The sequence below is a fragment of the Pteronotus mesoamericanus genome, unplaced genomic scaffold (genome assembly GCF_021234165.1).
Source record: "Pteronotus mesoamericanus isolate MK-2021 breed Mesoamerican mustached bat unplaced genomic scaffold, CSHL_Meso_final contig_100, whole genome shotgun sequence".
Taxonomy (NCBI): Eukaryota; Metazoa; Chordata; class Mammalia; order Chiroptera; family Mormoopidae; genus Pteronotus; species Pteronotus mesoamericanus.
The window spans coordinates 16,724,623-16,740,581 of NW_026554999.1; the positions used below are offsets into that span (position 1 = coordinate 16,724,623).

The window sequence follows — 15,959 nt, forward strand, 5'->3', positions numbered from 1 at the left end:
CTCTATTTTAGTTTTAAAATTTGATGTGGTTGTATGAGGAGGTGAACTGTGTTTATCTATGTCGCCATCTTGACCAGAGAAGTCTCTCTGGTGAGTCTTTCCCTTCAGCATTAAAATATTTGCGAGTCTCACCTCTTATGCTTTCTCAGTCACTCTTTCGCTTGTCTTCTACAAAGAAACTCTAGAGGAAATGGAGCCTGAGCAGTTAGGTGCTGACAAAGTCAGAGAGATCTCTACTAAAGTCTTGGTTTTAACACTTGGTTCTAGGTGTGAGACCCTGGGCATGTAATTTTCCTTCTCTGAACTACAGTTTTCTCATCTGTAAAATTGGGACTGTGGTAATACCTACTTACTGGGCTGTTGGGAAGATTAAGAGTTAATGCATGTAAAATACTTAGCATATGATCAGTGCTCATGGAGATGGCCATCATAAGTCCTCTCTTTGTAGCCACTTCCTGACTTCTTATCCACTCCTCAGTTTACTATAATCTGGCATCCTTTTCCCAGTCCTCTGAAAATGCCTTAACTGAGGTCCTGTGGTTCTGTGACTAAATCCGAGGGACCTTTTTGAATTCATTAATTCATTTAACAGTTATTTACTGAGCATTTACTATGTGCCATATTGTTCTAAGCGCTGGGGATACAGCAGTGACCAAAACAGAGAAAAACCCCTGCTGTCATAGAACTAATATTCTAGTGAACACTCACCTCTTTGGGGAACTCTTGGCAACATCAGATATCCCAGCCCTTCTTAAAACTAAACTCTCTGGGCTTAGGGAACACTGCTATCTCTTGGTCTTTCCTCTAACTCCTTGAATATGCTTCCTCATTCTTCTTTTCCTTCACTAACCCCTATGTGCTGGTGTTCCCCAGAGTCTCAAACTAACTCTTTTTCTCCTGACTTGCTCTCCCTGGACAATACCTTCCACTCCTACATAGACTGATGATTCTCCAACCCAGCTTTGCATGCCAACACTTTTGAAGCTCTAAACTCATACACCTGTGCTCAAATATCTCAAAAGAACCTCAAAGCTTAAATACAAAACTGAACCAACTCTTCATTCCTCTTCCTGGTTGACTCTCTCTCTGGTTGATAACAGCACCATCTATTGATTTACCCAGACCATAAACCTTCTCCTCCCACCTTTCTGAGTAAATCACAAATTAATTCATTTAATATTTATTGATTGTCTACTATGTGTCAAACACTGTGCTAAGCACTGAGATTACAACAGTAAAAAAGAAAGATCAATTACATCTTTTTTTTCCCATTAAGTCTTATAACTACAAATCCCTATTCTCTCTTAACATTGTCACCATCTTTCCACTTCCATTGGTCAATGCCTTAATTCGGCCTCTCATGTACTGTCACCAAGATGACTGTAAAAATATCTCCCAATTGGTCTCTTCCTGCCTCCATATATGAGGGGGCACCCCCCAAAAAACAAAATTATCTTCTGGAAGGTGGGCCCCTTGTAGTACAGGTTTACCTGCTAAATCAGTGTTCTAGGAACCCATTTGTAACAGTGTACCTGCTGGCGTTTTTGTGAGAGGCTGTGTTCTACTTCAATGAATTCTTTTTTGAAGACTCTTTCATTTTGTTTGCCCATTGCATGATGGGTGATTTACAAGCACACCTGCCCACACTGCACTGAGTGTTCAGATGTTTTTGACCAGAAAGCATGACTCCCTTGCCCCAACTTCCCTATTCACCTGATTTCACCCCGAGCAACATTTTTTGTTTCCCCAGATGAAAAAAGTTCTCAAAGGGAAATGTTCTGCTGTTGTGTAAGAGGTGAAACAAAAAATGGCAGAAGCACTAAAAGGCATCAAAATCTACTGGTTCAAAACCTGTTTTGAGCAGTGGAAAAAAAAAAATCTCATAGGTGTATTGCATCAAATGGAGAGTACTTTGAAGGTGACTTAAGTTTAAATAAGGTACACAATTTTTAATAAATTCCATTTTGGGGGTCCCCCCTCACATACCCCACTTCAATGTACTATTCTTTGCGATCTTTTAATATGAAAATCAGATTGTGACAATCTCGGCTCAAAGTCCTCCAATGGCTCCCCATATCTTTCAGGACAAAGTCCAGAATCCATTGGATGATTAAAAGAACTTCAGCCTTGTCTTTCTCTGCTCCTGTGTAGAAACCCTCACAGTAGCACAATAAACTCTTTATAGAACCCTGAAAATCCCATGTTTTCTTCATACTTTTCTTTGCACATATTGTTTCCTCCAATTGAAACAAACTTTTCATTGCTTCCACATCTCACCTGATTGAGACACAGCTCTGGTTTTCCTTCTATAAAGCTTTGCTGTTATGCTCTGATCCTTTCCTAAGAGACCTTCCCATGTGACTATGAAGCAACACACGCATACATTTTTTGTAACGTTTATCTTAATATACACTGTCTATCTCCCCACTGAGGCAGTGAGTTCCTCAACAGCAGGGACCAATCTCAGTATCTTCGTATTCCCAGTGCCTGACACACAGTAACCATTCGATAAATATTTGCTGAAAATAATGAGTGACATTAGAATTTTGAAAATGCATATGTAATGCTATGTATGCATAATGATTGTGCTACATGATAATTAGGTATAAATGGCAAATAAAAACAGTTAAAATGTTTTATACACTCTAACCTAGTATTTCTGGGATTGGGGTGGGGCTTGATAAGAAGACACCCAGGCATACAGAAAGTACCTTTCTAGACACTGCTCTGAAGACCCTGCTGTCCATAAATCTAGAGATTCAGGACTTTCTACTTTTCTGGAAGGACAGCTCATTGCTGCATTAGGGCACCTGGAAACTCTGCGTTTACTTCAATGCACAATAGACTCTTCCTCCACCAGCCCTGCTCCTCCTAAAATCAAAACATTTCTATCATATCAATGTATTTAATTCACAGAATCTTAGCGGCATGGAGAAAGTACATTCATTTTAGTTATAAAGTAGCATTTGGTTTGGTTTCTGGAGTGGAAACTAGGAAATTCAACCCAACCTTTGGCACCTTCCCACTCCTTCAGGTCCATCCTGCCCCGTATGTCCTGGCACTCACCAAGGCTACTGCCAATGCTGTTGGGTGTCCACACCCACTTTGTTCCCCTCCCCATCCCACCTTTATATACATTAACACCTAAGCTTCCTTTCCTCATACTCAGCCTAATAAAAATCACTGAAATCATTCATTTTCCACTCATTTCTTCATTCCAACCAAAATATATTCAGCACTTACTATGCATCAGGAACTGTACTAGGTGCTGGGGCAGTAAAAAGAAAAACAAGCCCTGGTCCCTGCCCTTGAGGAACTCACAGTCTAGTGGGAGAGACAAATACAAACAACAATTACAAAGCAGCGCGATAAGGGCTATAGTAGACATTATAGCTATCTCCAAAAAGGGAAGCAGGCTTAACCATGGAAGGAACCTTGAACCCTGAGTTGGTGTTTGCCAGGCTGTCATATCAAGAGGGGATGAGGTACTCCACAGCCTGGGAAGCAGTTAATGCCAAAGTACACTGGTGTGGTTAGGGGACGGGGCAAGGCCACCTCTGTTACCTTCTTATCCCAGTAAAACAGGAGTATGAGAACCTGGCTGCCCTGAGCCTGGAACCCCTCCGCAGTGCTGCTGAATTCAATGTGGACCATGGTGCCCCCTCCCGTGAGTCCGAGGAATGTTCATTCTCCAGAGATGTCTAATACCTACTCCTCCAGAAGTGCATTAGATCCAGCCCACAGATGAATCCTGGATGTTCCTCCTTCCACCTTCTGTAAAAGTTGTAGTCTTTTTTCCTTTACTTTTAAAATTTGATTTATTTTCCTCCTCTCCCTCTGTAACTCCTTTAAAAAAAAAAAACTCCCTATAATTATAGGTCCCAAGGGATAACCTTGGTTAACATTTTGCAGTCTTTCAATTTTTTATAAAAACATCGATTATTACACAACACTGAAGAAAGAAATTAAGGAAGACACAAATAAGTGGAAGCATATACCGTGTTCATAGATTGGAAGAATTAATTCCTTTATTTCCTTTTAATATTGTTATGGTGTATCTTTTATCTTCAGGTCTTTAATCCACCTGGAGTTTACTTTTGTGATTGATATGAGGTAAAGATTTAATTTAAATTTTTTTCAAAATAAATAATAAGCTATCCCTACTCATTTACTGACTGATCTATCTTTCTACTTTTGATTGGAAATGCTTCCTTTATCATATATTAAATTCTTGTGTACACCTAAACTCTTGCTTATCTCTGGAACTTATTTTCTTGGCAATCTTACAGTCAGGGAGAGCTACCATGTCATATTTCTACAATCTTTTCTCTCTCTGCCCAGCATATAATTTATTGCCTCTGCTCATTTCTGGACCTACACTCCCAATCCCGCAAGGATCTCCCAATCCTCCACAAACCACCTGTACTACACGTCACCTACCCCCACAAATCTTCTGGAATCTTGTTCCATGGTTATTTAACCACAAAAATCCCCAGCCTCTTCTACTGCCTCCTTCTCTGAGGCTGGCTCACCCCAGAAATGCTACCTCTCCTACAAGCCTCTCTGAGAGGCAGCTCCTTCTCGCATCCTCAGGTTGGGATCTGGAGCTGCTGTCAGGCCCTCTAGCATCAGGTGAGAAAAAATGCTCTTCTCTGTGTCTCACACCATCCAGCTGTAAAATCTTGACCCTTTCTTTGTGACAACACTCGGCAACTTCCTGGTCACTTCTTTATTTACTCCAGACTTTGGATCCTGGTCCCCAGTCTTCCTCTCCATCTCAAGGCTGGCTATCGTCCTAGATGATTTCAATACTCAAGAGGAAGAACTAACCTACGTTCTGGCTTAGCAGTTATCCAGCAACATCTTCCTGCTCCTCGACACCCTCCCATGGTCACCTCTTGGAGCTTCTTGTCCCCTGGAAGTGTTCCAACTCATTCTCTCCATCTTCAGTACCATATAGCTGTTTGCTGGATACTACATACCTCACACTCACCAGGCCCAAAATCTGTGTCTCTCTTTTCACTCTATCCTCTCTCCCTTCCCTTTCTCTCCTTCTATGTTCCCTATCTTTGTGAACAGTCGCAGAATACATTCAAATTGCTACATCAGAAATCTGGAGTCATCCTCAGATGATTTGGGTCTACTACGTCTTCAGTTCCTGATATTGCTGGTCCACCCTGGAACTGTGTGCTTCAACCATATTGACCTTAAGTTCCTTGAATATGGCATGAAGGCTTCTTTCCTGAAAGCCTTTCTCATGTGCAGTTCTTTCTATGTGGACAACTACCTCCACTTCCACCAACTACTACTTTCAGATCTGATTAGCCAGCTATTATGGAAGCCTCTCAAAATGCACCTACATGTGCACACACATGCACACTTGGGCCAGGTGCTCCCCAAGCACCTTGTACTTCAATTATCAGCAAAAATCACACTTCATTGTATGTCTGTATTTCCATTTCCAGAGACTGTAAATTCTTTAGGGATGGGAGACAGTTCAATTAATATTCTTTGGACCAGAGCTACTGACCAGCTATAGTTGCTTAAAATCTGACTTGTACTAAGGAAGGAACAAGCTAGAAATACTACTGGAGTCTGATAACAATGGGCAACAAAATATTCATAACTTGAGTGCCATTGATTAAGCAATTGATGTTAGAAGTTACTATTTGAAGTAATTAACACTAAAGTGTGATCAGGGCTTAATTCTACCAGGGGCCAGTAGTTTTTCCAAATCACTAATTGGTATAATGCTTGATGAAGATACTTATGTGTAGATTACCCCAAGACTATACAGTAAAAAGAGGAGAATCTTTGCAGAGAGAAAGACTGACTTGAATTTCTGCTCTACCCCTGCCAACTGTGTAACCCTGGACATGTTACTTAGTCTCTGTGAGTCTCAGTTCTGAAAGACAAAGATAACATGAACCTCACAGAGCTATTATGAAGATGAATGGGCATAACATACAGCAAGTGCTAAACATTCAACAAATGCATTTTTTCTTCCCACTTTTTACTTCACTTTTCCTGGTAAGTCATTTTTCCACTTGGTTGGAGGAGCCCACGGCTTGGATACTTTGTGGGATATCCACACCATAGGAGTAGCTTCCCCCAGGGCTTTTCATGGGCTTCTTACAGAAGCCTGAAGGCTCTACTACTGTGTGAAGCCACCCTGTATGGCAAACAGGCTGACACTCCAACACATAAAAAGAACATCAGCTTAGAACTCTGAATCTGCCTCAGACTACAACTGTGGCCCCAGTCAAAATAATCATAGCTAATAATGTGAGATCTTAGTAATTAGTTACCACCATGACAAGGCAGAACAAGACAGAACAGGACAGAATTTAAAATTTTCATCCAGTGTACCTGGGTAAGCTGTTTCCCTTGCTTCCACACCAAAGCTTTACAAAAGAAGGGGAGGCTGCCCTGACTTGTGTGACTCAGTGGGGTGGGTGTCGTCCCCCAAACCAAAAGGTTGCAGGTTTTATTCCTTGTCAGGGCACATGACAAGGTTGCAGGCCAGGTCCTCGGTCACAGGTGTGCAAGAGGCAACCAACTGATGTTTCTCTCACACATCAATGATTCCTTTCCTCCCTCTAAAAATAAATAAAATCTTCAAAAAGAAAAAAAAGACAGGGAGGCCGCTTACTGACACTTGAGCTGACAAGCACCCAATTTCCTGCACCTGAGCGCACATGTCCAACGTCCAGAGGCAAGAGCCCTACACCATAGCCAGATCCCAACCAACCCCAAATGTAAGCACAACGACAGCACACCACTACTGGCTGGAGATCAGGGTAGAGTGCATGGCCAAGAAGTTTAATCAGTAACAGAAGCTTAAAACAGAAGCAAAGAAGAAGAGAGAGAGAAGTTCCTGACTCTATTAATGAGTTTTATTCACTACTGATAGGAATAGAGAAGAGAAGCAAATCTGTTTCTCTATGACAATGAGCTATGTACAGATCCATAAATCTTGAGGCAGATCTCAGAAAACCATCCACACAGACACCTCTCTCACCTCTCCAGCTGACCTTGCTGTCAGTGGCCCCACAATGTGGGAGAAAGGTCCTACCTAACCCAGCTGGATAAAACTCTTGATGATGCACATTGATTCTACTCTTGTCACTTATTTCCAGGGCCAGCAGAGGGGATTTTCAAAAATGCAGAAACATACCAGTGACCTCCTTCATTTCTAAGAGAAGTATTGGTTAGGCAGTAAAACTTTCCTTCTGCAAAATCAACACGAACAGGATTGAGTTTTATCCCTTTAACAAGCTAATATATTAACAACATGTCCCAGAAAGAGATTGTGTAGCTGTAAGAGGAAACAAACAAACAAACAAAAAACCCCTACACCTGCTATTAAAAACAAAACAAAAAAAATGAAAAAGCAGTATCAACAGGCAAAATCCTAAAACGCCCTGCTTCACACTTCTGTTTGGTGGTGAGGAAAGGATACCGCTGGGACTCAGACTTGTACTTTTTGTTTTATTTTAAAATCACCGAATTTTTCCTTCTGTATTTCCCCCTTCAAAGGCTGTAAAGACATTCATCCCTATCTCCTTGTTATCTTCAATATAGGTAGTTTTTTTAAAAAGCAGCAGCAGCAGGAGCTTGAAAATTAGGCAGCTTGCCTGAGGGCATACAGTTAAATGAGTGACTAGTAAACATTCTCTGGCTGGATCCTGAACAAATCATGCTTGAGAGAGAGTCCTCCACTGTATAGAGTCTTCAAGCAGAATATCCAAGGCAGCAGAGCAATGATAGCTCAAGGAAGTATGACTTGAATTTTTTATAAGCCAGGCCCAGACTACCATATCTTGATCAAGCAGCGCTTCTTGGGCTTAGTACTAACCAGGGCTATGGGAAAAATGTCCCTACTGAGTAATAAAGGGAAAAAAAACCAACCAGGATTGTGACATGTGAGGCTGGTTGAGGCATCCAGGACAAGATAATCTAGGCCCTGGGATTCAAAATGGAACACAACAATTATTTTGCCCCTCACTAAAAAAGTGCTCCTGGACTTCCGGTCAAAATGGTGGCATAGGTAAACATGGCTCACCTCTTCGGACAACCACATCAAAATTACAATTAAAATATAGAGGAACCATCACACAGAACGCTCAGAAATCGAGTTGAATGGAAGTCTGACAACTACAGAATTAAAGAAACCACATCCATTCAGACTGGTAGGACAGGTGAAGATGCAGAACAGGTTGGTCCCATATCAACGTGCAGTGGATAAAAATTCAGGAGGGATATGTTGGGTGTGAAGAGTCCCAGCCCCACACAGACCCCCCAGCCCAGGGTTCCAACGCCAGGAAGATAAGTTCTCATAACTTCTGGCTGCAAAAATTAGCTGGGATTGAGTTGATGGAAGAAACTTATGGATCCCAAGCAGTTCACCGTAAACAACCCACGTACGGACTTACTCAGATTCACTACCTCTGAGCTCCAGCACCAGGATAGTAGCTTGAAAGGCACCAGTGGCATAAAGGGAGGAAATGAGGTGTCTGGCATCAAGGTGGGAGCTGGGGAACAGCTTTCTTCCAGACAGAAAGGTAGGCAGAGGCCATTGTCAATTTTCTAGCCCTTCACCCACAGAGCCACAGAGCTGGGAGACAGGAACCATATCTGAGACTCCATCAACCTGGCTAACACTGTTTGCTCCACCCTTGAGATCCCCTGAGACTCTGTCCCACCCACACTGTTAACCATTACTTTTCCATATGAATGCTGTTCTTGGCTCATGCTTCACACCTTCCTAAATCCTATCAAACAAGCAACAGCTGGCCTCAGTAAACCATCAGCACCCACACATCTTGCTAAGTGGCCTCAGGTCTGGCACTAGCAGCAGTCAGCATATATTCACACCTTGTCTTTGCCTGGGAATCTCCAAGCCCAGCACAAGCAGCAGCCAACTCAGATTCCACTTAGGTAGGGGGGGGTGGTCCCAGGCAGAACACAGGTTGGAGCTGACTTTGGCCTGCACAACCTGAGAAAGCCCAGAGCCTGTGCACCCAGTGGACAGCTACAGACCACACTGGAGCAACACCACTCAGCCCCTGCACAGCAGATCCTCCACAGAGGCTGGTGGTTGGTAGTCAGTGGTCACAGCCAGTCCTTGCAGCTGATTGGCCTAGGTAAATCCCTCCCATTGACCTGCCAACAGCAATCAAGGCTCAACAAGAGGAGGGTGTACTCTGCCCACACCCAGGGTACAACTCGAGTACCCAGCTTGGGAGATAGGGGAGACTGTGCCACTGGACCCTGCAGGACACCTACTACATTAAACCATGCTACCAAGACAGAAAGTCATAGCAGCTCTACCTCATACATAGAAACAGGTACAGAGAAAATGGCAAGATGAGGAGACAGAGTAACATGGCCCAAATGAAAGAACAGATCAAAACTGTAGAAAAAGAACTAAATGAAATGGAGATCAGCAATCTATCTCATGCAGAGTTTAAAACACTGGTTATAAGGATGCTTAAGGAACTTAGTGAGGACCTCAACAGCATAAAAAAGATCCAGTCAGAAATGAAGGATACACTAATTGAAATAAAGAACAGTGTACAGGGAAACAACAGTAGAGTGGATGAAACCAAGAATCAAATCAATGATTTGGAACATTAGGAAGCAAAAAACAACAAACCAGAACAAGAAGAAGAAAAAAAGAATCCAGAATAACGAGGATAGTGTAAGCAATCTCTGGGACAACCTCAAACATGCGCATCTTAGGAGTGCCAGAGGGAGAAGAGAAAGAGCAAGAAATTGGAAATCTTTTTGAAAAGAAATGAAAGAAAACTTCCCTGAATTGGTTAAGGAAATAGACATGCAAGTCCAGGAAGCAGAGAGTCCTGAACACGATGGATGCTCAGAGGCCCACTCATCATAATTAAAATGCCACAGAGAAAGAGAAAGAGAGAATCTTAAAAGCAGCAAGAGAAAAGAAGTTAGTTACGTACAGGGGAGTTCCCATAAGACTGTCAGCTGATTTCTCAAAAGAAAGTTTTCAGGCTAGAAAGCACTGGCAAGAAATAGTCAAAGTCATGAAAAGCAGGGACCTACAGCCAAGGTTGCTCTACCCGGCAAAGATATAATTTAGAATTGAAGGGCAGATAAAGAGCTTCCCAGACAAGAAAAAGCTGAAGGAGTTCATCATCACCAAACCATTATTATATGAAATGTTAAAGGGACTTATTTAAGAAAAAGGAGATCAAAACCATGAACAATAAAATGGCAATAAATATATATCCATCAACAGTTGAATCTAAAAAAGAAACTAACCAAACAAAAATAACAGAGACAGAATCATGGCTATGGGTAGAGGGTTTTGATGGTTGCCAGATGGGAGGGGGAGGGGAAGAATGGGTGAAGAGGTGAGGTGATTAAGAAGAACAAATAGGTAGTTAATGAATAGCCACAGAGATGTAAAGTACAGTATAGGGAATGGAGTGGCCAAAGAACTTACACATATAACCCATGGACATGAACAATGGTGTGGGGATTGCCTGAGGGAGTAGGGGGCACTGTGTGAAGGTTGAAAAGGGGGGGAAAAATTGGGACAAGTGTAATAGCATAATCAATAAAACATAATAAAAAAGAAAATAACTAGCTCCTGCTCTCTACCTCCTTTCCAATTCTTAGGATTTCTCTTCCTTATGTGCCCCTCCATTCTCCTTCGCTAGAAAAGTAATTCTGCAGGACTGCTTTTAAGATAACAAACTTAATGGCAATGAAGTCTTCAACAGGAATATGCCTTGCCCTTGTCATGGGAAAGGCTAAAGTGTACATGGTCCCTAGTCCAATTAGAATGGAGAGAACAAATGAGCATTATTACTCTTTCCCCCCAGCCCAGCTGCCTGACCTTACCTGTTTATTTCCTACACTCCCTAGATCCATTACCAATGAATCTCCAGCTCCATGAGGAGGTAAATCAGCTTGAGCTGGGACCATAGCACAGTGTGATCCTCTTTTCCTTGGAACCACATACTAATATTCCACGTCTGAAAGTTGAAAGTAAAGACAATCACTTCTAAATGAAACCTTCAAATCATCTCCCTTTTGATGATCTTAGAAAAGGAATAAAAACCATGAGGCCTTCTTACAAACTTGTATACAAAGTAACCTTTTTAAGTTAATATATCCATTAAATAATTAAGTATCTACTATGTTTCAGCCATAGTTATAGAAGGAATAACCAGAGGAGGTATTTTAGGAGTTTCAGATTATAATAAACTATACTTAGTCATTTGTATAATATCTGAGAACAAGGAAATCAAATATTGAAAATGGCTGCAGACATATCCAAATACTCATATAAAAATCCTTCCATTCTACAATAAAAGAACTGGGGAAAACAGGATAGGGATTATTCTGTTCAGGGACAATGGGATCCTAAGTAACTCGTAGGAATTTGCATGTGAACACCAGAACAGGATGGAAACTTTGTTAATGGCTTGAATCAACTAGTTTCAGGAAAAGCAAGGAAGACTGCTATCAAATGACATAATCAGATTTAGCCATTTAACCTGAAAAATTAGGGCTTTATCAGCTCCATCAATTACCCAAAGAAGTACTGGGTTGGTCAAAAAGTCTGTTGTTTTTTTTCCAGTAAAATTAAAGACACATTTTTCATTTTCACCAATAACTATTGATTTGGGTATTTTGAGTATGTCTGCTATCTCCCACGTGGTATAACACTGATTGTTTTCAATTAACGTCTCAATTTGATTGTTATCGACTTCAACTGGTCTATCCGACCATGGAGCATCGTCCAGCAAGAAATCTCCAGCACGAAACTTCGCAAACCACTTTTGATATGTTTGATCAGTCACAGCACCTTCTCCATACACTGCACTGATCTTTTTTGGTGTGTTTCAGTTGTGTTTTTACCTTTTTTTTTTTTTTTAAAGATTTTATTTATTTATTTTTAGAGAAAAGGGAAGGGAAGGAGAATGTGAGGGAGAGAAACATGGATGGGTGAAGAGATACACATATCAGTTGCCTCTCATATGTACCCCACTGGGGACTAGGCCTGCAATCCAGGCATCTGCTCTCATCTGTAATCGAACTGGTGACCTTTTGCTTCACAGGCCAGCACTCAACCTACTGAGCCACACCAGTCAGGGCATGTTTTTACCTTTCTTGAAATCAGACAGAGTAATATGCTGAAAATGTTGTATATTTTCTTCCATCTTCAATAATAAAATGGATACACAAAAATTCACTAATTTTGATGTTTTTTAATGCATGCTGATCACAGCTGTCACAATACAATCTAACAGAATGTTTCAAATGAAGTTAAAGACAACTAAGCACTATTATAGCCATCTAACAAACAAGCAAAGTTTTTGGCCAACCCAATATTTAGCAACATTAGATGGGTGCTATCCCAAATGATCAGATGGCTTAATAATCAAAACACAGACCTAGGTCATTCAAATATCTAGAACCTAAAATAATTCCTTTTAACACGTTTAATATCATATAGCGCACACTCTCCAGTTGACAGAAACATCTCTCAATGACAAAGACAGGTAGTAAATACTAAACTTGCTCCACACACCGTTTAGGAATTACAGGGACTACAGCTAACCCTTGAAGGTGAATTCAGAATAGAATGGAAACTCAGTACTAGGCTTGTTTTTCAGAAAAGGAAGTAAGAATCCCACTGAATTCGAGGTTCAGATCAAAACCAGAAGTTGTGCTGCATTAAGAAAAACACTGGCCAGTGCCTACAGGAAGTTATTTGAAGAAACAGGACGAAAGCAGTTAGCTAAGACTTAACTTGTACATGTTGTTTTCTTTACTAAGACCAGTCCTATTGAGAAACAATAGACCCTGGTTTGGGTCTTGTTGATGCTGCTTTCTCTTCTATCAATTCATCTTTTTTTTTTTCTCTCTCAAAAATAGGATTATAGCTCCAGTCATCTGAAAGCCTCAAAAACAAAAAACTGTTCCAAAGGGAAGACTCCATGGGAAGAACAAGAGAGAAAGAAGTTACTCGTATGTCTTTGGTAATGTTCATGCAAACCAATTTTCATTATCTTTCAATGGATGAGAACCCTTCAACTAAGAGAAAATTCATTCACATGAAGGTAATAAATTGAAATGTAACTTGATTTAATTTCTTATTTGTCTCTAAATCTCTTTCATTAGGAATTGACAGCACCCCATTGTTGCGTAACTGCCTGTTTCTATTTTCTTGATTAAACTGTAGTTTTATTGTAATGAAGGTAAAGGCTTAAATTAGAAATACAGAAATTATCCTAATTTACCCAACAGTAGTAAACATTCTAATTTTTTTTTTGAGCATTTTATAATGCATTGTGTCCTTTGGCTTCATATTTCCCCACTTTGACTACAATGCTTGGGCCTAGGTCTTCTACTTTTCTTATAACATCCAGAGTGCACAGACCAGGGATAGGCACATACCAATTACATGTCAGATTTTTTTTTTCACAAGCATTAACTGTTCTATACCAAAATAATCATATTCTGAGTGCCAATCCTATGTAAGGTATTCTACTGACACTGAGGATTCAGAGAAATATGTGATCTACCACACCCACAACAGCAGGCCTTTTATCCTCCCAACCTAATGCCTCTTACTGGTCAAGAACTACCTTGAAGCTGACAGACTCTGTCACCCTCTGACTGTCATCTGTTTAATTAAATGTTTTTAATACTACATACCAAATAAAAACATTTACGAGTAATTTAAGCATAGTTGAAACATCATTCAAAACGATGTTACCATATGGCCCAACCATAAACACCTACACATAACCAGAAGAACTAGATTCCAGGTTTTCGAGAGGACTTTAAATTTTATATCCGTAAGTGGAATAACAAACCTTGATTCCTTTGCATTGCCAACTGTACTCATCAATTTGCTTTGAAATAATAATCAATTTTTAGCAGCTACCTTAAAGAAAATTGCTAACACCTGCTAATTTAAATTAAACGAATATCCAAAGCGTTCCTAACTTCTCATCCAATCCGCACGCCGCCCCGCCCCCTCGCCGGGGATCATCTCCTCCCTCCCCACTCCCAGCCCCGACCCTTATCTCTCTCTCTCTCTCTCTCTCTCTCTCTCTCTCTCTCTCTCTCTCTCTCTCACACACACACACACACACACACACACACACACACACACAGCCAGCACTTTGAGCTCAATCATAATCCCTTGTGCCTCGGATCAAGCCTTTTACACTTCCTGGAACACCCTCCTTTTAGTCCTGGCCCATTATATTCACCACCTCACTATAGGTGGCTGCTCAAAACTATTTCCCTACAGAAGTGTTCTATTTCTCTCACAGTTTAAACATTTACTGAACATGTTATGTGTCAGACACTTTCATGTAATGTTGCGTACGTCAATACATTGCTCACACTTCGTCATACCAATTTTGGGTGTCAGTCCTGGTCACAGCTTCACTAGGACCCCGTGACACTTGAACACCTTATGTCTACCCGCACAGTGTGTTCAGTAACTTGGCATCCTGACTGAACCGTAGTCTTACAGCACGCATTTTGGGTGAAATATCAGACCAAGGGCAGGAAAATCCTGGCCCCATCAGTCAGTTCAGGGATGTGAATGGCGTTAAGGGACTAAACCTCGGGGAGGGAAAGGGCAGGACGAACTGGAAACTAGAGGGTGGTGATTAGCGGGTAGGGCAAAAGCCCAATGAAGGGCGTCTCAGGAAGTCTGGGGCGTTGTCCCAGGCAGACAGTCACTGAACCAGGAACGAGGCGAGGCACGTCCGGCTCACCTGTCGGGGCGGGCCGGTGCCAAGGCTCGGAACCGAAGAGCAGGTCACGGTAGCGCTGGAAGGCCTCGTCGAGGACGGAGCAGCCCGACTGCGCGGCCGATCTGACGTCGTACTTGAATTGGAAGTTGTGCGGGAAGATGGTGTAGTGACAGTCGGATGTCTGGATGTACTGGGGCCAAGGCCACAAGGTCGTGGCCAGCCCAGCAAACGCTGCCGCCAGCAGCAGCGAAAACCAGAGCCTGGAGCCTGCCATGGCCCTCCGGTCTCCTCTGTCCCAGAGGACTGGGCCACGTGACCCCCAGGTCAGGTGAGCGGCGCCCGCGTGACAACCGGAGAGTCACGTGACCGGCGCCGCTCCTTGCCCGTGAGCTAGGAGCGCGGACCTGTCCTTTCTCCTAGAGTGACTCCGGAGCCCCTGCGGCGTGGCGCCGAGAGTGCTGGCCACCGGCGGTGGCCCTTGTTGCGGTCGACTGTAGGGCCTGGCGGCGCAATCGTTAGTGCACAGCGCAGATGCCATGCCTTCCCTCACAGAACTGTGAGCGTCCCAAGACTTTAGAAGGACCACGTGGGGAGCGGGAAAGGAAAGATCCCAGTCCGGGGATTTCTACGCTGAATCTTCAAGGAAGTGTAAGAGTTCACCGGGAACTTAAGAACCAGAAAAGAGAATTAAAACCACAGGTCGCTGCTCTGCCTATGGGGTAGCCTTCTCTTTGTCCCATTGCTTCACTAATAAACTCGCCTTTACTTTAAACTTAAAAAAAAAAAAAAAAAATCCTTGGCGCTAGCTCAGTTGGTTACAGCGGTCATTCCCATAGGCCAAGATTGTGGGTTGTGAGGGGGTATACAACAATTAACCAATGAAAGCATAAATAGGTGGAACAACAAATCTCTCTCAAATCAAAAAATTAAAAAAATTAAAAATGATAAAACAACTGGTAAAATGCTGTGGGGCTGGTATTAGGCACTCTGCATGGACCTTCTAAAGGGGATCACAAGATCTCAAAAATGTGATCCACTTACGGGCATGAAGTGTGCTTTCAGAGCAAACTTGAGGTGTCCCAATTCCTTCCTCTGGTGTGCGCTCGTCTCTTTTTGGCTGATGATCTCCTAGTAAGTGTCCCCAAATTCCCTCCCCCAGGCAAAACTTCACAAACTGGGGTATGTACTTACTGCAAG

The 15,959-nt window shown here is 42.2% G+C and overlaps 1 protein-coding gene across 2 annotated transcripts in view; it reads right to left on the reverse strand.

Annotated features, from left to right (window-relative positions):
- Positions 1-15,077, reverse strand: part of HEXA (hexosaminidase subunit alpha) — a 34,808-nt gene extending 19,731 nt beyond the window's left edge. For both annotated transcript variants that reach the window (XM_054563440.1, XM_054563359.1), the window contains exon 1: positions 14,784-15,077. In XM_054563440.1, coding sequence (XP_054419415.1) covers positions 14,784-15,036 — 253 coding nt within the window. In that variant the 5' untranslated portion in view covers positions 15,037-15,077. The remainder of the gene's footprint in view (positions 1-14,783) is intronic.
- Positions 15,078-15,959: the final 882 nt, after the last annotated feature.